At 50.8% G+C, this 23,542-nt stretch overlaps 1 protein-coding gene across 1 annotated transcript in view; it reads left to right on the forward strand.

The window, feature by feature from the left end:
• MROH1 (maestro heat like repeat family member 1) overlaps positions 1–9,863 on the forward strand; it is a 157,194-nt gene extending 147,331 nt beyond the window's left edge. The window contains exons 9-10 of the mRNA XM_075580880.1: positions 3,080–3,145; positions 8,312–9,863. Of these exons, the coding sequence (XP_075436995.1) occupies positions 3,080–3,145; positions 8,312–8,397 (152 nt within the window). The 3' untranslated portion in view covers positions 8,398–9,863. The remainder of the gene's footprint in view (positions 1–3,079; positions 3,146–8,311) is intronic.
• Positions 9,864–23,542: the final 13,679 nt, after the last annotated feature.

Below are 23,542 nucleotides of genomic sequence, written 5' to 3' on the forward strand. Positions count from 1 at the left end.
TCTTCTTCACATGTACAGAGCTTCCCAAACCTCACAGGTCTCTTCTTCACATGTACAGAGCTTTCCCCAACCTCACAGGTCTCTTCTTCACATGTACAGAGCTTCCCAACCCTCACAGGTCTCTTCTTCACATGTACAGAGCTTCCCAAACCTCACAAGTCTCTTCTTCACATGTACAGAGCTTTCCAACCCTCACAGGTCTCTTCTTCACATGTACAGAGCTTCCCAAACCTCACAGGTCTCTTCTTTACATGTACAGAGCTTTCCCAACCTCACAGGTCTCTTCTTCACATGTTCAGAGCTTCCCAAACCTCACAGGTCTCTTCTTCACATGTACAGAGCTTCCCAAACCTCACAGGTCTCCCCTTCACATGTACAGAGCTTCCCAAACCTCACAGGTCTCTTCTTCACATGTACAGAGCTTCCCAAACCTCACAGGTCTCCCCTTCACATGTACAGAGCTTCCCAAACCTCACAGGTCTCCTTCACATGTACAGAGCTTCCCAAACCTCACAGGTCTCTTCTTCTCAAGTACAGAGCTTCCCAAACCTCACAGGTCTCTTCTTCACATGTACAGAGCTACCCAAACCTCACAGGTCTCTTCTTCACATGTACAGAGCTTCCCAAACCTCACAGGTCTCCCCTTCACATGTACAGAGCTTCCCAAACCTCACAGGTCTCTTCTTCACATGTACAGAGCTTCCCAAACCTCACAGGTCTCTTCTTCTCATGTACAGAGCTTCCCAAACCTCACAGGTCTCTTCTTTACATGTACAGAGCTACCCAAACCTCACAGGTCTCTTCTTCACATGTACAGAGCTTCCCAAACCTCACAGGTCTCCCCTTCACATGTACAGAGCTTCCCAAACCTCACAGGTCTCTTCTTCTCATGTACAGAGCTTCCCAAACCTCACAGGTCTCTTCTTTACATGTACAGAGCTACCCAAACCTCACAGGTCTCTTCTTCACATGTACAGAGCTTCCCAAACCTCACAGGTCTCTTCTTCACATGTACAGAGCTTCCCAAACCTCACAGGTCTCTTCTTCACATGTACAGAGCTTCCCAAACCTCACAGGTCTCTTCTTCACATGTACAGAGCTTTCCCAAACCTCACAGGTCTCTTCTTCACATGTACAGAGCTTTCCCCAACCTCACAGGTCTCTTCTTCACATGTACAGAGCTTCCCAACCCTCACAGGTCTCCCCTTCACATGTACAGAGCTTCCCAAACCTCACAGGTCTCTTCTTCACATGTACAGAGCTTCCCAAACCTCACAGGTCTCTTCTTCACATGTACAGAGCTTTCCAACCCTCACAGGTCTCTTCTTCACATGTACAGAGCTTCCCAAACCTCACAGGTCTCTTCTTCACATGTACAGAGCTTCCCAAACCTCACAGGTCTCTTCTTCTCATGTACAGAGCTTCCCAAACCTCACAGGTCTTTTCTTCTCATGTACAGAGCTTCCCAAACCTCACAGGTCTCTTCTTCACATGTACAGAGCTTTCCAACCCTCACAGGTCTCTTCTTCACATGTACAGAGCTTCCCAAACCTCACAGGTCTCTTCTTCTCATGTACAGAGCTTCCCAAACCTCACAGGTCTCTTCTTCACATGTACAGAGCTTCCCAACCCTCACAGGTCTCTTCTTCACATGTACAGAGCTTCCCAAACCTCACAGGTCTCTTCTTCTCATGTACAGAGCTTCCCAAACCTCACAGGTCTGTTCTTCACATGTACAGAGCTTCCCAAACCTCACAGGTCTCTTCTTCACATGTACAGAGCTTTCCAACCCTCACAGGTCTCTTCTTCACATGTACAGAGCTTCCCAAACCTCACAGGTCTCTTCTTCACATGTACAGAGCTTCCCAAACCTCACAGGTCTCCTCTTCACATGTACAGAGCTTCCCAAACCTCACAGGTCTCTTCTTCACATGTACAGAGCTTCCCAAACCTCACAGGTCTCCTCTTCTCATGTACAGAGCTTCCCAAACCTCACAGGTCTCTTCTTCTCATGTACAGAGCTTCCCAAACCTCACGGGTCTCTTCTTCACATGTACAGTGCTTCCCAAACCTCACAGGTCTCTTCTTCTCATGTACAGAGCTACCCAAACCTCACAGGTCTCTTCTTTACATGTACAGAGCTACCCAAACCTCACAGGTCTCTTCTTCACATGTACAGAGCTTCCCAAACCTCACAGGTCTCCCCTTCACATGTACAGAGCTTCCCAAACCTCACAGGTCTCTTCTTCACATGTACAGAGCTTCCCAAACCTCACAGGTCTCTTCTTCACATGTACAGAGCTTTCCCAAACCTCACAGGTCTCTTCACATGTACTGAGCTACCCAAACCTCACAGGTCTCTTCACATGTACAGAGCTTCCCAAACCTCACAGGTCTCTTCTTCACATGTACAGAGCTCTCCCAAACCTCACAGGTCTCTTCTTCACATGTACAGAGCGTCCCAAACCTCACAGGTCTCCTCTTCACATGTACAGAGCTTCCCAAACCTCACAGGTCTCTTCTTCTCATGTACAGAGCTTTCCAAACCTCACAGGTCTCTTCTCATGTACATAGCTTCCCAAACCCCACAGGTCTCTTCTTCACATGTACAGAGCTTTCCAAACCCCACAGGTCTCTTCTTCACATGTACAGAGCTTCCCAAACCTCACAGGTCTCTTCTTCACATGTACAGAGCTTTCCAACCCTCACAGGTCTCTTCTTCACATGTAGAGAGCTTCCCAAACCTCACAGGTCTCTTCTTCACATGTACAGAGCTTTCCAACCCTCACAGGTCTCTTCTTCACATGTACAGAGCTACCCAAACCTCACAGGTCTCTTCTTCACATGTACAGAGCTTTCCAACCCTCACAGGTCTCTTCTTCACATGTACAGAGCTACCCAAACCTCACAGGTCTCTTCTTCACATGTACAGAGCTTCCCAAACCTCACAGGTCTCTTCTTCTCATGTACAGAGCTTCCCAAACCTCACAGGTCTCTTCTTCACATGTACAGAGCTTTCCAATCCTCACAGGTCTCTTCTTTGTGTTTGTATCAGTTCCTCATCGCTTTGTCTCTGTAGGTTTCTTGGTGCTGCACATGCAGAAGGATCAGTGTAAACAAGTAGATCTGGATCATCTTGTATCCTGTAAGTACTGCCCCCTCCCAGAACTGCCCCACTCCCCTCCCAGAACTGCCCCACTCCCCTCCCAGAACTGCCCCACTCCCCTCCCAGAACTGCCCCACTCCCCTCCCAGAACTGCCCCACTCCCCTCCCAGAACTGCCCCACTCCCCTCCCAGAACTGCCCCACTCCCCTCCCAGAACTGCCCCACTCCCCTCCCAGAACTGCCCCACTCCCCTCCCAGAACTGCCCCACTCCCCTCCCAGAACTGCCCCACTCCCCTCCCAGAACTGCCCCACTCCCCTCCCAGAACTGCCCCACTCCCCTCCCAGAACTACCCCACTCCCCTCCCAGAACTGCCCCACTCCCCTCCCAGAACTGCCCCATTCCCCTCCCAGAACTGCCCCACTCCCCTCCCAGAACTGCTCCTGTCCCCTCCCAGAACTGCCCCTGTCCCCTCCCCCTATAACTGTCCTGTACCTATCTCTCCTCTATTACAGGGACCCTCCCCCTATAACTGTCCTGTACCTATCTCTCCCCTATTACAGGGCCCCCTCCCCCTATAACTGCCCTGTACCTATCTCTCCTCTATTACAGGGACCCTCCCCCTATAACTGTCCTGTACCTATCTCTCCCCTATTACAGGGCCCCCTCCCCCTATAACTGCCCTGTACCTATCTCTCCCCTATTACAGGGCCCCCTCCCCCTATAACTGTCCTGTACCTATCTCTCCTCTATTACAGGGACCCCTCCCCCTATAACTGTCCTGTACCTATCTCTCCTCTATTACAGGGACCCCTCCCCCCTATAACTGTCCTGTACCTATCTCTCCTCTATTACAGGGACCCCTCCCCCTATAACTGCCCTGTACCTATCTCTCCTCTATTACAGGGACCCTCCCCCTATAACTGTCCTGTACCTATCTCTCCTCTATTACAGGGACCCTCCCCCTATAACTGTCCTGTACCTATCTCTCCTCTATTACAGGGACCCTCCCCCTATAACTGTCCTGTACCTATCTCTCCTCTATTACAGGGACCCCTCCCCTATAACTGTCCTGTACCTATCTCTCCCCTATTACAGGGACCTCTCACCCTATAACTGTCCTGTACCTATCTCTCCCCTATTACAGGGACCCCTCCCCCTATAACTGTCCTGTACCTATCTCTCCTCTATTACAGGGACCCCTCCCCCTATAACTGTCCTGTACCTATCTCTCCTCTATTACAGGGACCCCTCCCCTATAACTGTCCTGTACCTATCTCTCCTCTATTACAGGGACCCTCCCCCTATAACTGTCCTGTACCTATCTCTCCTCTATTACAGGGACCCTCCCCCTATAACTGTCCTGTACCTATCTCTCCTCTATTACAGGGACCCCTCCCCCTATAACTGTCCTGTACCTATCTCTCCTCTATTACAGGGACCCTCCCCCTATAACTGTCCTGTACCTATCTCTCCTCTATTACAGGGACCCTTCCCCTATAACTGTCCTGTACCTATCTATCCTCTATTACAGGGACCCTTCCCCTATAACTGTCCTATACCTATCTCTCCTCTATTACAGGGACCCCTCCCCTTATAACTGTCCTGTACCTATCTCTCCTCTATTACAGGGACCCCTCCCCCTATAACTGTCCTGTACCTATCATTCCTCTATTACAGGGACCCTTCCCCTATAACTGTCCTATACCTATCTCTCCTCTATTACAGGGACCCCTCCCCTTATAACTGTCCTGTACCTATCTCTCCTCTATTACAGGGACCCCTCCCCCTATAACTGTCCTGTACCTATCTCTCCTCTATTACAGGGACCCCTCCCCCTATAACTGTCCTGTACCTATCTCTCCTCTATTACAGGGACCCCCCTCCCCCCTATAACTGTCCTGTACCTTTCCCTCCTCTATTACAGGGATCCCTCCCCCTATAACTGTCCTGTACCTATCTCTCCTCTATTACAGGGACCCCTCCCCCTATAACTGTCCTGTACCTATCTCTCCTCTATTACAGGGACCCCTCCCCCTATAACTGTCCTGTACCTATCTCTCCTCTATTACAGGGACCCCTCCCCCTATAACTGTCCTGTACCTATCATTCCTCTATTACAGGGACCCCTCACCCTATAACTGTCCTGTACCTATCCCCCCTCTATTACAGGGACCCCTCCCCCCTATAACTGTCCTGTACCTATCTCTCCTCTATTACAGGGACCCCTCCCCCTATTACTGTCCTGTACCTATCCCTCTATTACAGGGACCCCTCCCCCTATAACTGTCCTGTACCTATCTCTCCTCTATTACAGGGACCCCTCCCCCTATAACTGTCCTGTACCTATCTCTCCTCTATTACAGGGACCCCTCCCCCTATAACTGTCCTGTACCTATCTCTCCTCTATTACAGGGACCCCTCCCCCTATAACTGTCCTGTACCTATCATTCCTCTATTACAGGGACCCCTCACCCTATAACTGTCCTGTACCTATCCCCCCTCTATTACAGGGACCCCTCCCCCCTATAACTGTCCTGTACCTATCTCTCCTCTATTACAGGGACCCCTCCCCCTATTACTGTCCTGTACCTATCCCTCTATTACAGGGACCCCTCACCCTATAACTGTCCTGTACCTATCTCTCTATTACAGGGACCCCTCCCCCTATAACTGTCCTGTACATATCTCTCCTCTATTACAGGGACCCCTCCCCCTATAACTGTCCTGTACCTATCTCTCCTCTATTACAGGGCCCCCTCCCCCTATAACTGTCCTGTAACTATCTCTCCTCTATTACAGGGACCCCTCCCCCTATAACTGTCCTGTACCTATCCCTCCTCTATTACAGGGACCCTCCCCCTATAACTGTCCTGTACCTATCTCTCCTCTATTACAGGGACCCCTCCCCTATAACTGTCCTGTACCTATCTCTCCTCTATTACAGAGATCCCTCCCCCTATAACTGTCCTGTACCTATCTCTCCTCTATTACAGGGACCCTCCCCCTATAACTGTCCTGTACGTATCTCTCCTCTATTACAGGGACCCCTCCCCCTATAACTGTCTTGTACCTATCTCTCCTCTATTACAGAGACCCCTCCCCCTATAACTGTCCTGTACCTCTCTCTCCTCTATTACAGGGACCCCTCCCCTATAACTGTCCTGTACCTATCTCTCCTCTATTACAGGGACCCTTCCCCTATAACTGTCCTGTACCTATCATTCCTCTATTACAGGGACCCCTCACCCTATAACTGTCCTGTACCTATCTCTCTATTACAGGGACCCCTCCCCCTATAACTGTCCTGTACATATCTCTCCTCTATTACAGGGACCCCTCCCCCTATAACTGTCCTGTACCTATCTCTCCTCTATTACAGGGACCCCTCCCCCTATAACTGTCCTGTACCTATCCATCCTCTATTACAGGGACCCCTCCCCCTATAACTGTCCTGTACCTATCTCTCCTCTATTACAGGGACCCCCCCCCCCCCCCCCCCCCATAACTGTCCTGTACCTATCTCTCCTATATTACAGGAACCCATCCCCTATAACTGTCCTGTACCTATCTCTCCTCTATTACAGGACCCCTCCCCCTATAACTGTCCTGTACCTATCTATCCTCTATTACAGGGACCCCTCCCCCTATAACTGTCCTGTACCTATCCCTCCTCTATTACAGTGCCCCTCCCCCTATAACTGTCCTGTACCTATCACCCCTCTATTACAGGGACCCCTCCCCCTATAACTGTCCTGTACCTATCTCTCTATTACAGGGACCCCTCCCCCTATAACTGTCCTGTACCTATCTCTCTATTACAGGACCCCTCCCCCTATAACTGTCCTGTACCTATCTCTCCTCTATTACAGGACCCCTCCCCCTATAACTGTCCTGTACCTATCTCTCCTCTATTACAGGACCCCTCCCCTATAACTGTCCTGTACCTATCTCTCCTCTATTACAGGGACCCCTCCCCCTATAACTGTCCTGCACCTATCTCTCCTCTATTACTGGGGGCCCTCCCCCTATAACTGTCCTGTACCTATCTCTCCTCTATTACAGGGACCCCTCCCCCTATAACTGTCCTGTACCTATCTCTCCTCTATTACATGGACCCCTCCCCCTATAACTGTCCTGTACCTATCCCTCTATTACAGGGACCCCTCCCCCTATAACTGTCCTGTACCTATCTCTCCTCTATTACAGGGACCCCTCCCCCTATAACTGTCCTGCACCTATCCCCCCTCCTCTATTACAGGGACCCCTCCCCCTATAACTGTCCTGTACCTATCTCTCCTCTATTACAGGGACCCCTCCCCCTATAACTGTCCTGTACCTATCCCCCCTCTATTACAGGGACCCCTCCCCCTATAACTGTCCTGTACCTATCTCTCCTCTATTACATGGACCCCTCCCCCTATAACTGTCCTGAACCTATCTCTCCTCTATTACAGGGACCCCTCCCCTATAACTGTCCTGTACCTATCTCTCCTCTATTACAGGGACCCCTCCCCCCTATAACTGTCCTGTACCTATCCCTCCTCTATTACAGGGACCCCTCCCCCTATAACTGTCCTGTACCTATCTCTCCTCTATTACAGGGACTCCTCCCCCTATAACTGTCCTGTACCTATCTCTCCTCTATTACAGGACCCCTCCCCCCTATAACTGTCCTGTACCTATCTCTCCTCTATTACAGGGACCCTCCCCCTATAACTGTCCTGTACCTATCCCTCCTCTATTACAGGACCCCTCCCCCCTATAACTGTCCTGTACCTATCTCTCCTCTATTACAGGGACCCCTCCCCTATAACTGTCCTGTACCTATCTCTCCTCTATTACAGGGACCTCTCACCCTATAACTGTCCTGTACCTATCTCTCCTCTATTACAGGGACCCTCCCCCTATAACTGTCCTGTACCTATCTCTCCTCTATTACAGGGACCCCTCCCCCTATAACTGTCCTGTACCTATCCCCCCTCCTGTATTACAGGGACCCCTCCCCCTATAACTGTCCTGTACCTATCCCCCTTCCTGTATTACAGGGACCCCTCCCCCTATAACTGTCCTGTACCTATCCCCCCTCCTGTATTACAGGGACCCCTCCCCCTATAACTGTCCTGTACCTATCCCCCCTCCTGTGTTACAGGGACCCCTCCCCTGGTGTACACGTCTCTCTCATGTGACTATGCTTTCTCTCCAGCTCTCATCGTCCTTCTGAAAGACCCGGTCCCCTCGGTGCGGGTTAAGGCTTCTGAGACCATGGGCCGCCTGGTGAAATTTGTCTAATCTCGGCGTTCGCTGCGAAGATCCCTCCCCCAAACCACCAGCAAGACCAGCACTGTCTTCTATAGAAACATTGCTCATCGCCGTGTGTTATCTGTGTTATTGGCGTGTCCCCGCAAAGCGTGATCTACTGCTGCATGTGTCTGACGTGTCACTGCAAAGCGTGATCTGCTGCTGCTGCATGTGTCTGACGTGTCACTGCAAAGCGTGATCTGCTGCTGCTGCATGTGTCTGACGTGTCACTGCAAAGTGTGATCTGCTGCTGCTGCATGTGTCTGACGTGTCACTGCAAAGCGTGATCTGCTGCTGCTGCTGCATGTGTCTGACGTGTCACTGCAAAGCGTGATCTGCTGCTGCTGCTGCTGCATGTGTCTGACGTGTCACTGCAAAGCGTGATCTGCTGCTGCTGCTGCATGTGTCTGACGTGTCACTGCAAAGCGTGATCTGCTGCTGCTGCTGCATGTGTCTGACGTGTCACTGCAAAGCGTGATCTGCTGCTGCTGCTGCATGTGTCTGACGTGTCACTGCAAAGCGTGATCTGCTGCTGCTGCTGCATGTGTCTGACGTGTCACTGCAAAGCGTGATCTGCTGCTGCATGTGTCTGACGTGTCACTGCAAAGCATGATCTGCTGCTGCTGCTGCATGTGTCTGACGTGTCACTGCAAAGCGTGATCTGCTGCTGCTGCTGCATGTGTCTGACGTGTCACTGCAAAGCGTGATCTTGTGCATGTGTCTGACGTGACACCAGAGTATTATCTCCCGTTTGTGTGTGATATGGATTATACGCCGTGGAAACACGCCATACGTGTCACTGCCGTGTAATCCGTGTGTCTGACGTGACACGAGTGCAGTGACACGTATGTATTATCCATGTCACACATACAGAAGATAATAGTGTTATCCATGTGTGTTGACGTGTCAGCGCAGAGCGTGATCTATGTGTGTGCCGTGTATTTCATGTGCAACATTCCAGGTATTTCATGTTCCCCACGGTTAGCACGGGCGGACTCGCATGGTCCGAATAACCGTGTCGGTAATGAGGGCTCTGGAGCCGTGTCTGTGACACGCGTGACCAGCACACGGTTTGTCCCTCTGTTGCGTGGATGGTTGTGATGACTCCCTGGTGGTGGGCGGATGTGTGTGTGTGGGTGGGTATATATATATATATATATATATATGTTGGTTGGGCCTCAGAGTATTATTTCACCTGATGTGAGCGCGGCACCAGCCCCTCTCGGCGGTATATTGGGTGCGCCACACGCGTCCCTCGTGTTTCCAGCGCTTCCGTTCTGCTTGGAACCTGCGCGCTGGGTATATAGGATGGGGCTGCAGGCCGTGCTGGGTGTATGTATAGATATATGCAGATATATATGTATATTTGTTTGGGTTTTCTAATTCTGTGGGTGGGTTTCAGAGGGTTTCAGACGGGGGGACCCTTCCCCCCCCCCCCCCCCAACGTGAACTTTATGCAGATAAAAAATACTTTTTCAATAAAAATGAGTTTTGCATTTTCTGATTTCTCTGCCGGTGTCTCTGTCACTGAGCGGGTAACACGGGGAGGTGACCGGGCGCCTGTCACTGAGCGGGTAACACGGGGAGGTGACCGGGCGTCTGTCACTGAGCGGGTAACACGGGGAGGTGACCGGGCGTCTGTCACTGAGCGGGTAACACGGGGAGGTGACCGGGCGCCTGTCACTGAGCGGGTAACACGGGGAGGTGACTGGGCGTCTGTCACTGAGCGGGTAACACGGGGAGGTGACCGGGCGTCTGTCACTGAGTGGGTAACACGGGGAGGTGACCGGGCGCCTGTCACTGAGCGGGTAACACGGGGAGGTGACTGGGCGTCTGTCACTGAGCGGGTAACACGGGGAGGTGACCGGGCGTCTGTCACTGAGCGGGTAACACGGGGAGGTGTCCGGGCGTCTGTCACTGAGCGGGTAACACGGGGAGGTGACCGGGCGTCTGTCACTGAGCGGGTAACACGGGGAGGTGACCGGGCGTCTGTCACTGAGCGGGTAACACGGGGAGGTGACCGGGCGTCTGTCACTGAGCGGGTAACACGGGGAGGTGACCGGGCGTCTGTCACTGAGCGGGTAACACGGGGAGGTGACCGGGGATCTCTGTCACTGAGCGGGTAACACGGGGAGGTGTCCGGGCGTCTGTCACTGAGCGGGTAACACGGGGAGGTGACCGGGCGCCTGTCACTGAGCGGGTAACACGGGGAGGTGACCGGGGATCTCTGTCACTGAGCGGGTAACACGGGGAGGTGACCGGGCGTCTGTCACTGAGCGGGTAACACGGGGAGGTGACCGGGCGCCTGTCACTGAGCGGGTAACACGGGGAGGTGACCGGGCGCCTGTCACTGAGCGGGTAACACGGGGAGGTGACCGGGCGTCTGTCACTGAGCGGGTAACACGGGGAGGTGACCGGGCGTCTGTCACTGAGCGGGTAACACGGGGAGGTGACCGGGCGTCTGTCACTGAGCGGGTAACACGGGGAGGTGACCGGGCGTCTGTCACTGAGCGGGTAACACGGGGAGGTGTCCGGGGATCTCTGTCACTGAGCGGGTAACACGGGGAGGTGACCGGGCGTCTGTCACTGAGCGGGTAACACGGGGAGGTGACCGGGCGTCTGTCACTGAGCGGGTAACACGGGGAGGTGACCGGACGTCTGTCACTGAGCGGGTAACACGGGGAGGTGACTGGGCGCCTGTCACTGAGCGGGTAACACGGGGAGGTGACCGGGCGTCTGTCACTGAGCGGGTAACACGGGGAGGTGACTGGGCGTCTGTCACTGAGCGGGTAACACGGGGAGGTGACCGGGCATCTGTCACTGAGCGGGTAACACGGGGAGGTGACCGGGCGTCTGTCACTGAGCGGGTAACACGGGGAGGTGACCAGTGATCTGTCACTGAGCGGGTAACACGGGGAGGTGACCGGGCGTCTGTCACTGAGCGGGTAACACGGGGAGGTGACCGGGGATCTCTGTCACTGAGCGGGTAACACGGGGAGGTGACCGGGCGTCTGTCACTGAGCGGGTAACACGGGGAGGTGACTGGGGATCTCTGTCACTGAGCGGGTAACATGGGGAGGTGACCGGGCGCCTGTCACTGAGCGGGTAACACGGGGAGGTGACCGGGCGTCTGTCACTGAGCGGGTAACACGGGGAGGTGACCGGGGATCTCTGTCACTGAGCGGGTAACACGGGGAGGTGACTGGGCGTCTGTCACTGAGCGGGTAACACGGGGAGGTGACCGGGCGTCTGTCACTGAGCGGGTAACATGGGGAGGTGACCGGGCGCCTGTCACTGAGCGGGTAACACGGGGAGGTGACCGGGCGTCTGTCACTGAGCGGGTAACACGGGGAGGTGACCGGGGATCTCTGTCACTGAGCGGGTAACACGGGGAGGTGACCGGGCGTCTGTCACTGAGCGGGTAACACGGGGAGGTGACCGGGCGTCTGTCACTGAGCGGGTAACACGGGGAGGTGACCGGGCGTCTGTCACTGAGCGGGTAACACGGGGAGGTGACTGGGCGTCTGTCACTGAGCGGGTAACACGGGGAGGTGACCGGGGATCTCTGTCACTGAGCGGGTAACACGGGGAGGTGTCCGGGGATCTCTGTCACTGAGCGGGTAACACGGGGAGGTGACTGGGCGTCTGTCACTGAGCGGGTAACACGGGGAGGTGACTGGGGATCTCTGTCACTGAGCGGGTAACACGGGGAGGTGACCGGGCGTCTGTCACTGAGCGGGTAACACGGGGAGGTGACTGGGGATCTCTGTCACTGAGCGGGTAACACGGGGAGGTGACCGGGCGTCTGTCACTGAGCGGGTAACACGGGGAGGTGACCGGGCGTCTGTCACTGAGCGGGTAACACGGGGAGGTGACTGGGCGTCTGTCACTGAGCGGGTAACACGGGGAGGTGACCGGGCGTCTGTCACTGAGCGGGTAACACGGGGAGGTGACTGGGCGTCTGTCACTGAGCGGGTAACACGGGGAGGTGACCGGGGATCTCTGTCACTGAGCGGGTAACATGGGGAGGTGACCGGGCGCCTGTCACTGAGCGGGTAACACGGGGAGGTGACCGGGCGTCTGTCACTGAGCGGGTAACATGGGGAGGTGACCGGGCGCCTGTCACTGAGCGGGTAACACGGGGAGGTGACCGGGCGTCTGTCACTGAGCGGGTAACACGGGGAGGTGACCGGTGATCTGTCACTGAGTGGGTAACACGGGGAGGTGACCGGGCGTCTGTCACTGAGCGGGTAACACGGGGAGGTGACCGGGCGTCTGTCACTGAGCGGGTAACACGGGGAGGTGACCAGGCGTCTGTCACTGAGCGGGTAACACGGGGAGGTGACTGGGCGTCTGTCACTGAGCGGGTAACACGGGGAGGTGACCGGGCGTCTGTCACTGAGCGGGTAACACGGGGAGGTGACCGGGCGTCTGTCACTGAGCGGGTAACACGGGGAGGTGACCGGGCGTCTGTCACTGAGCGGGTAACACGGGGAGGTGACCGGGCGCCTGTCACTGAGCGGGTAACACGGGGAGGTGACCGGGCGCCTGTCACTGAGCGGGTAACACGGGGAGGTGACCGGGCGTCTGTCACTGAGCGGGTAACACGGGGAGGTGACCGGGCGTCTGTCACTGAGCGGGTAACACGGGGAGGTGACTGGGCGTCTGTCACTGAGCGGGTAACACGGGGAGGTGACCGGGCGTCTGTCACTGAGCGGGTAACACGGGGAGGTGACCGGGCGTCTGTCACTGAGCGGGTAACACGGGGAGGTGACGGGATCTCTGTCACTGAGCGGGTAACACGGGGAGGTGACCGGGGATCTCTGTCACTGAGCGGGTAACACGGGGAGGTGACCGGGCGCCTGTCACTGAGCGGGTAACACGGGGAGGTGACTGGGCGTCTGTCACTGAGCGGGTAACACGGGGAGGTGACCGGGCGTCTGTCACTGAGCGGGTAACACGGGGAGGTGACTGGGCGTCTGTCACTGAGCGGGTAACACGGGGAGGTGACCGGGCGCCTGTCACTGAGCGGGTAACACGGGGAGGTGACTGGGCGTCTGTCACTGAGCGGGTAACACGGGGAGGTGACCGGGCGTCTGTCACTGAGCGGGTAACACGGGGAGGTGACCGGGCGTCTGTCACTGAGCGGGTAACACGGGGAGGTGTCCGGGGATCTCTGTCACTGAGCGGGTAACACGGGGAGGTGACCGGACGCCTGTCACTGAGCGGGTAACACGGGAAGGTGACCGGGCGCCTGTCACTGAGCGGGTAACACGGGAAGGTGACCGGGCGTCTGTCACTGAGCGGGTAACACGGGGAGGTGACCGGGCGCCTGTCACTGAGCGGGTAACACGGGGAGGTGACCGGATCTCTATCACTGAGCGGGTAACACGGGGAGGTGACCGGGCGCCTGTCACTGAGCGGGTAACACGGGGAGGTGACCGGGCGTCTGTCACTGAGCGGGTAACACAGGGAGGTGACCGGGCGTCTGTCACTGAGTGGGTAACACAGGGAGGTGACCGGGCGTCTGTCACTGAGCGGGTAACACGGGGAGGTGACCGGGCATCTGTCACTGAGCGGGTGTCACGGGGAGGTGACCGGGCGTCTGTCACTGAGCGGGTAACACGGGGAGGTGACTGGGCGTCTGTCACTGAGCGGGTAACACGGGGAGGTGACTGGGCGCCTGTCACTGAGCGGGTAACACGGGGAGGTGACCGGGCGTCTGTCACTGAGCGGGTAACACGGGGAGGTGACCGGGCGTCTGTCACTGAGCGGGTAACACGGGGAGGTGACTGGGCGTCTGTCACTGAGCGGGTAACACGGGGAGGTGACCGGGCGTCTGTCACTGAGCGGGTAACACGGGGAGGTGACTGGGCGTCTGTCACTGAGCGGGTAACACGGGGAGGTGACTGGGCGCCTGTCACTGAGCGGGTAACACGGGGAGGTGACCGGGCGTCTGTCACTGAGCGGGTAACACGGGGAGGTGACTGGGCGTCTGTCACTGAGCGGGTAACACGGGGAGGTGACCGGGCGTCTGTCACTGAGCGGGTAACACGGGGAGGTGACCAGTGATCTGTCACTGAGCGGGTAACACGGGGAGGTGACCGGGCGTCTGTCACTGAGCGGGTAACACGGGGAGGTGACCGGACGTCTGTCACTGAGCGGGTAACACGGGGAGGTGACCGGGCGTCTGTCACTGAGCGGGTAACACGGGGAGGTGACCGGTGATCTGTCACTGAGCGGGTAACACGGGGAGGTGACCGGGCGTCTGTCACTGAGTGGGTGTGACGGGAGGGGTAACCAGGCTATCTAATAAATGTTAAGCCCGCTGGTTACCCCTGAGCACGTGGGGTCCTGGCACCTCCATAAGCCGGGGCCCCGGGATAATACATGTGGAAAATAAAGTGTACCGGCTTTTTCTGTTTTTATGTTCCCTTAGCCGTAGAATTGTGACATTTCTTGCGTGTCAGTTTTAGGGGGGATATTTAGGGGGGATATTTAGGGGGGATATTTGGGTAGAAATAACATTATTTTGTTTGCAGGAGTTCGGGGACCGGAGCTACCGGTATTACCCTAATTCTACCCGGCGAGCCGGCATGATTTGCCGGTACGCAGGGTGAATTATACCAGGGCAACCTAGCGTCCAAATATCCCAAATCCATTTCCCTTATAAGTATAAGGTTGTATACTTAGTGTATATTATACTTGTAGCCCCCTTTCCCCGTGTCTAAGGGAAGCTGCCACTATTGCCGTTACCTGCGTGACTTACAGGTGGTCTGATCCTCTGCCGCTGGGAGCCTGGGGTGGTCACGTTCGTTGGTATACAGCGCCTCCACCTGAGAGATCCTAACGCAGTAGGATAACCCCCTCACAGGATCACACCAGTAAAGGAATAAGTATACACACATGATATGGCGAACTTGTATTTCCTGGCGTATAAACAGACAACCACAATAATATACAAGGCTGTACCCCCACTGTATATGACCAGCACTTGTCCATACCCCGGTGAGGTTCCCCCAATGTTATGATGGCGCCCTGGGCACCTAACTACCCGGTGTCCACCAAGACAGGCTCACCCCAAAGTGTGTGTGTGTGTGTGTACGTGTGTGTACGTGTGTGTGCGTGTACGTACATGTGTGTACGTACGTGTGTGTGTGTCACGGGTGACCAGGCATTTACACCTTTTGACCAGGATCATACATTGAGCAAAACAAGATAAGTGAAATAAATTGTACATGTATTCACATAAATAGGGATACATACAATGTAACACACACTACATAAGAAAGACACACTTACTTGGGACCTGGGCAATAAACGAGACCTTCCGAGCTGAAATAGAACGGAAAAGAAGAGTCTTTAGTTGACCGGGACTTAGCCCGAAATGTCCTGGAACCCAAATCGGCGTGGAGTTCCTGACGTCCCCGCTCTCATCCCTCCGGAGGACTTGAAATCACCGGGAGTTAGCTCCACACATCCCGGAACGAAATTCGGCGTGCCATCCTGACCGCTACGTTCCTTTTTGAGAACTTGGCCGCAAAAAGCTGGGCTTAGAAAATATTTCGACCTGAAGTTTCTGGCGCCGGCTGGCTGCTCGGAGAGCATCTTTTGGTCGTTTCAAATTTGCCGCTGATGTTCTGGCGCTTAGAATCTCGCGAACGGATTCATTTTGTATTTCTGAGTTCATTCATGAAATACTACAGCCAATCCCAGCGTCAGAACTTTCTCACCAGCCAATCAGAGCGCTGCCAGTCAACTGAAGCCGGGAAAGCAGGGATTCGGAATCAGCCAAGGGCATGCCCAAGATGGCCACCTTAGCCACTTGGTATTCAGAAGCCACCTGCTGGGTCAGGCTCCTCCCTGTCTGTTGAGGCAAATGGTAGCCCGGAGGACTTCCATTCATCCCAGGACATGGGTACTTGAGCCTAACTGATAATGTGTATTTTATAGGGGGTACTCCATATTCATTAATAAAGTCAAAGTTAATAAAGTCAAGTTGTATTGTAATAATCATATAGCCATTCTGTTGTTCACCTTTGCCCCACATATGCCCATATATGTTGGCTGAGTGCCTAGTATGTGTTCAGGTGGCAGTTCCTGTAAAAGCAGGAAGTCTGGACACATACGCAATGTCACATTGTACTATCTATCTCAGCATTTTAGTGTCTCAAGTCTCGAAGTCAGAATTTATGACTTCATTCAAAGACAGACTAGTGTGACTTTTAGATAAGGAGTTAATGTTAGAAAATGGGAAGTAAGTTTTCTGTACGTATACTCACTCACTCACTTGCTTAGCTACAGTATATAATCTGATTGAAAACTGTTAATAAAGTAGGAAGAAGTATTTGAGCTTGTGTCTGACTCGTTTACTTAATCCTCCGAGCGCTCATCTTTTCCAATACAGCACCTTAGAGGGTCGTGGCCTCTCGAGAGGGTCTTCCGAGTGAAGGGGAAGGTCCATACTGAGTTGGAGTAAAGGACGAATTTACAAGTGGCGTCAGAAGCTGGGGATGTGAAGCCATCGGTGGGGGTAAGTACAAGATACTATTTTATCTGTCTTATCCTTCCGGTGTCTACTTATCTAGCAACCCTATTGTAGTAATACCCCCTTACTGGAAGATTATAGATTATGTCATAAGCATATGGGTTGTAGACTCATATAGTTAGCCAGGGGTTATAATCCCTGACTGAGACAAAGGAATTAGATATAAGTGTATATCTGGAAATACTCTAAGGTGACAGTGGAGTATAAAAAAAAGTATAAAAAAAAAAAATTGGGGAATATTTTTATAGAGTGTATAACTACGCTGTCTTTGTTTATATAAGAATAATATAGTGATAAGAGAATTGTAATTTGTGTATTATGGGAACTGCCAACAGCAAACGTGGCCCAAGGGAACCAAAAAAACATTTAAAAAGAGTATTAACGAGTAAAATGTTGTCTGAAACTAACGCTGTGCTGCTTGTTAGAAATTGTTAAGATATAGGGTCCAATTTCTAAAATTCATTGCTTTAAAAGAGGAAATCAATCTAAAATATTGAAATATTTATTTAAAAAAAACAGAAGGTAAAAGAGTCCTGTCTGTATAATGGGAAGTAGCAGGTATAGAATCCTGTCTGTATAATGGGAAGTAGCAGGTATAGAATCCTGTCTGTATAATGAGCAAGTAGCAGGTATAGAATCCTGTCTGTATAATGAGCAAGTAGCAGGTATAGAATCCTGTCTGTATAATGGGCACGTAGCAGGTATAGAATCCTGTCTGTATAATGGGCACGTTGCAGGTATAGAATCCTGTCTGTATAATGGGCAAGTAGCAGGTATAGAATCCTGTCTGTATAATGAGCAAGTAGCAGGTATAGAATCCTGTCTGTATAATGGGCACGTAGCAGGTATAGAATCCTGTCTGTATAATGAGCAAGTAGCAGGTATAGAATCCTGTCTGTATAATGGGCAAGTAGCAGGTATAGAATCCTGTCTGTATAATGGGCACGTAGCAGGTATAGAATCCTGTCTGTATAATGGGCACGTAGCAGGTATAGAATCCTGTCTGTATAATGGGAAGTAGCAGGTATAGAATCCTGTCTGTATAATGGGCACGTAGCAGGTATAGAATCCTGTCTGTATAATGGGCAAGTAGCAGGTATAGAATCCTGTCTGTATAATGGGCAAGTAGCAGGTATAGAATCCTGTCTGTATAATGGGCACGTAGCAGGTATAGAATCCTGTCTGTATAATGGGAAGTAGCAGGTATAGAATCCTGTCTGTATAATGGGCACGTAGCAGGTATTGAATCCTGTCTGTATAATGGGCACGTAGCAGGTATAGAATCCTGTCTGTATAATGGGCACGTAGCAGGTATAGAATCCTGTCTGTATAATGAGCAAGTAGCAGGTATAGAATCCTGTCTGTATAATGAGCAAGTAGCAGGTATAGAATCCTGTCTGTATAATGGGCAAGTAGCAGGTATAGAATCCTGTCTGTATAATGAGCAAGTAGCAGGTATAGAATCCTGTCTGTATAATGGGCAAGTAGCAGGTATAGAATCCTGTCTGTATAATGGGAAGTAGCAGGTATAGAATCCTGTCTGTATAATGGGAAGTAGCAGGTATAGAATCCTGTCTGTATAATGAGCAAGTAGCAGGTATAGAATCCTGTCTGTATAATGGGCACGTAGCAGGTATAGAATCCTGTCTGTATAATGGGCAAGTAGCAGGTATAGAATCCTGTCTGTATAATGGGCAAGTAGCAGGTATAGAATCCTGTCTGTATAATGAGCAAGTAGCAGGTATAGAATCCTGTCTGTATAATGGGAAGTAGCAGGTATAGAATCCTGTCTGTATAATGGGAAGTAGCAGGTATAGAATCCTGTCTGTATAATGAGCAAGTAGCAGGTATAGAATCCTGTCTGTATAATGGGCACGTAGCAGGTATAGAATCCTGTCTGTATAATGGGCACGTAGCAGGTATAGAATCCTGTCTGTATAATGGGCACGTAGCAGGTATAGAATCCTGTCTGTATAATGGGCAAGTAGCAGGTATAGAATCCTGTCTGTATAATGGGCAAGTAGCAGGTATAGAATCCTGTCTGTATAATGGGCACGTAGCAGGTATAGAATCCTGTCTGTATAATGGGCACGTAGCAGGTATAGAATCCTGTCTGTATAATGGGCACGTAGCAGGTATAGAATCCTGTCTGTATAATGAGCAAGTAGCAGGTATAGAATCCTGTCTGTATAATGGGAAGTAGCAGGTATAGAATCCTGTCTGTATAATGGGCAAGTAACAGGTATAGAATCCTGTCTGTATAATGGGCACGTAGCAGGTATAGAATCCTGTCTGTATAATGGGAAGTAGCAGGTATAGAATCCTGTCTGTATAATGGGCACGTAGCAGGTATAGAATCCTGTCTGTATAATGGGCACGTAGCAGGTATAGAATCCTGTCTGTATAATGGGCAAGTAGCAGGTATAGAATCATGTCTGTATAATGGGCAAGTAGCAGGTATAGAATCCTGTCTGTATAATGGGCAAGTAGCAGGTATAGAATCCTGTCTGTATAATGGGCACGTAGCAGGTATAGAATCCTGTCTGTATAATGGGCAAGTAGCAGGTATAGAATCCTGTCTGTATAATGGGCAAGTAGCAGGTATAGAATCCTGTCTGTATAATGGGCAAGTAGCAGGTATAGAATCCTGTCTGTATAATGGGCAAGTAGCAGGTATAGAATCCTGTCTGTATAATGGGCAAGTAGCAGGTATAGAATCCTGTCTGTATAATGAGCAAGTAGCAGGTATAGAATCCTGTCTGTATAATGAGCAAGTAGCAGGTATAGAATCCTGTCTGTATAATGGGCACGTTGCAGGTATAGAATCCTGTCTGTATAATGGGCACGTAGCAGGTATAGAATCCTGTCTGTATAATGGGCACGTAGCAGGTATAGAGTCCTGTCTGTATAATGGGCACGTAGCAGGTATAGAATCCTGTCTGTATAATGGGCACGTAGCAGGTATAGAATCCTGTCTGTATAATGGGCAAGTAGCAGGTATAGAATCCTGTCTGTATAATGGGCACGTTGCAGGTATAGAATCCTGTCTGTATAATGGGCACGTAGCAGGTATAGAATCCTGTCTGTATAATGGGCACGTAGCAGGTATAGAATCCTGTCTGTATAATGGGCACGTAGCAGGTATAGAATCCTGTCTGTATAATGGGCACGTAGCAGGTATAGAATCCTGTCTGTATAATGGGAAGTAGCAGGTATAGAATCCTGTCTGTATAATGGGCACGTAGCAGGTATAGAATCCTGTCTGTATAATGGGCACGTAGCAGGTATAGAATCCTGTCTGTATAATGGGCAAGTAGCAGGTATAGAATCCTGTCTGTATAATGGGCACGTAGCAGGTATAGAATCCTGTCTGTATAATGGGAAGTAGCAGGTATAGAATCCTGTCTGTATAATGGGAAGTATCAGGTATAGAATCCTGTCTGTATAATGGGCACGTAGCAGGTATAGAATCCTGTCTGTATAATGGGCACGTAGAAGGTATAGAATCCTGTCTGTATAATGGGCACGTAGCAGGTATAGAATCCTGTCTGTATAATGGGCACGTAGCAGGTATAGAATCCTGTCTGTATAATGGGCACGTAGCAGGTATAGAATCCTGTCTGTATAATGGGCACGTAGCAGGTATAGAATCCTGTCTGTATAATGGGAAGTAGCAGGTATAGAATCCTGTCTGTATAATGGGCACGTAGCAGGTATAGAATCCTGTCTGTATAATGGGCACGTAGCAGGTATAGAATCCTGTCTGTATAATGGGCACGTAGCAGGTATAGAATCCTGTCTGTATAATGGGCACGTAGCAGGTATAGAATCCTGTCTGTATAATGGGCACGTAGCAGGTATAGAATCCTGTCTGTATAATGGGCACGTAGCAGGTATAGAATCCTGTCTGTATAATGGGAAGTAGCAGGTATAGAATCCTGTCTGTATAATGAGCAAGTAGCAGGTATAGAATCCTGTCTGTATAATGGGCAAGTAGCAGGTATAGAATCCTGTCTGTATAATGGGCACGTAGCAGGTATAGAATCCTGTCTGTATAATGGGCACGTAGCAGGTATAGAATCCTGTCTGTATAATGGGCACGTAGCAGGTATAGAATCCTGTCTGTATAATGGGCACGTAGCAGGTATAGAATCCTGTCTGTATAATGGGCACGTAGCAGGTATAGAATCCTGTCTGTATAATGGGAAGTATCAGGTATAGAATCCTGTCTGTATAATGGGAAGTAGCAGGTATAGAATCCTGTCTGTATAGTGGGCACGTAGCAGGTATAGAATCCTGTCTGTATAATGGGAAGTAGCAGGTATAGAATCCTGTCTGTATAATGGGAAGTAGCAGGTATAGAATCCTGTCTGTATAATGGGCACGTAGCAGGTATAGAATCCTGTCTGTATAATGAGCAAGTAGCAGGTATAGAATCCTGTCTGTATAATGGGAAGTAGCAGGTATAGAATCCTGTCTGTATAATGGGAAGTAGCAGGTATAGAATCCTGTCTGTATAATGGGCACGTAGCAGGTATAGAATCCTGTCTGTATAATGGGCACGTAGCAGGTATAGAATCCTGTCTGTATAATGGGCACGTAGCAGGTATAGAATCCTGTCTGTATAATGGGAAGTAGCAGGTATAGAATCCTGTCTGTATAATGGGCACGTAGCAGGTATAGAATCCTGTCTGTATAATGGGCACGTAGCAGGTATAGAATCCTGTCTGTATAATGGGAAGTAGCAGGTATAGAATCCTGTCTGTATAATGGGCACGTAGCAGGTATAGAATCCTGTCTGTATAATGGGAAGTAGCAGGTATAGAATCCTGTCTGTATAATGGGCACGTAGCAGGTATAGAATCCTGTCTGTATAATGGGCACGTAGCAGGTATAGAATCCTGTCTGTATAATGGGCACGTAGCAGGTATAGAATCCTGTCTGTATAATGAGCACGTAGCAGGTATAGAATCCTGTCTGTATAATGGGCACGTAGCAGGTATAGAATCCTGTCTGTATAATGGGCACGTAGCAGGTATAGAATCCTGTCTGTATAATGGGCACGTAACAGGTATAGAATCCTGTCTGTATAATGGGCAAGTAGCAGGTATAGAATCCTGTCTGTATAATGGGCACGTAGCAGGTATAGAATCCTGTCTGTATAATGAGCAAGTAGCAGGTATAGAATCCTGTCTGTATAATGGGCAAGTAGCAGGTATAGAATCCTGTCTGTATAATGGGCAAGTAGCAGGTATAGAATCCTGTCTGTATAATGGGCAAGTAGCAGGTATAGAATCCTGTCTGTATAATGAGCAAGTAGCAGGTATAGAATCCTGTCTGTATAATGGGCAAGTAGCAGGTATAGAATCCTGTCTGTATAATGGGCACGTAGCAGGTATAGAATCCTGTCTGTATAATGGGCAAGTAGCAGGTATAGAATCCTGTCTGTATAATGGGCAAGTAGCAGGTATAGAATCCTGTCTGTATAATGGGAAGTAGCAGGTATAGAATCCTGTCTGTATAATGGGAAGTAGCAGGTATAGAATCCTGTCTGTATAATGGGCACGTAGCAGGTATAGAATCCTGTCTGTATAATGGGCACGTAGCAGGTATAGAATCCTGTCTGTATAGTGGGCACGTAGCAGGTATAGAATCCTGTCTGTATAATGGGCACGTAGCAGGTATAGAATCCTGTCTGTATAATGGGCACGTAGCAGGTATAGAATCCTGTCTGTATAATGGGAAGTAGCAGGTATAGAATCCTGTCTGTATAATGGGCACGTAGCAGGTATAGAATCCTGTCTGTATAATGGGAAGTATCAGGTATAGAATCCTGTCTGTATAATGGGCACGTAGCAGGTATAGAATCCTGTCTGTATAATGGGCACGTAGCAGGTATAGAATCCTGTCTGTATAATGGGCACGTAGCAGGTATAGAATCCTGTCTGTATAATGGGCACGTAGCAGGTATAGAATCCTGTCTGTATAATGGGCACGTAGCAGGTATAGAATCCTGTCTGTATAATGGGAAGTAGCAGGTATAGAATCCTGTCTGTATAATGGGAAGTAGCAGGTATAGAATCCTGTCTGTATAATGGGAAGTAGCAGGTATAGAATCCTGTCTGTATAATGGGCACGTAGCAGGTATAGAATCCTGTCTGTATAATGGGAAGTATCAGGTATAGAATCCTGTCTGTATAATGGGCAAGTAGCAGGTATAGAATCCTGTCTGTATAATGGGAAGTAGCAGGTATAGAATCCTGTCTGTATAATGGGCACGTAGCAGGTATAGAATCCTGTCTGTATAATGGGCAAGTAGCAGGTATAGAATCCTGTCTGTATAATGGGCACGTAGCAGGTATAGAATCCTGTCTGTATAATGGGCACGTAGCAGGTATAGAATCCTGTCTGTATAATGGGCACGTAGCAGGTATAGAATCCTGTCTGTATAATGGGCACGTAACAGGTATAGAATCCTGTCTGTATAATGGGCAAGTAGCAGGTATAGAATCCTGTCTGTATAATGGGCAAGTAGCAGGTATAGAATCCTGTCTGTATAATGGGAAGTATCAGGTATAGAATCCTGTC

This window comes from Ascaphus truei, chromosome 2 (assembly GCF_040206685.1).
Source record: "Ascaphus truei isolate aAscTru1 chromosome 2, aAscTru1.hap1, whole genome shotgun sequence".
Classification (NCBI taxonomy): domain Eukaryota; kingdom Metazoa; phylum Chordata; class Amphibia; order Anura; family Ascaphidae; genus Ascaphus; species Ascaphus truei.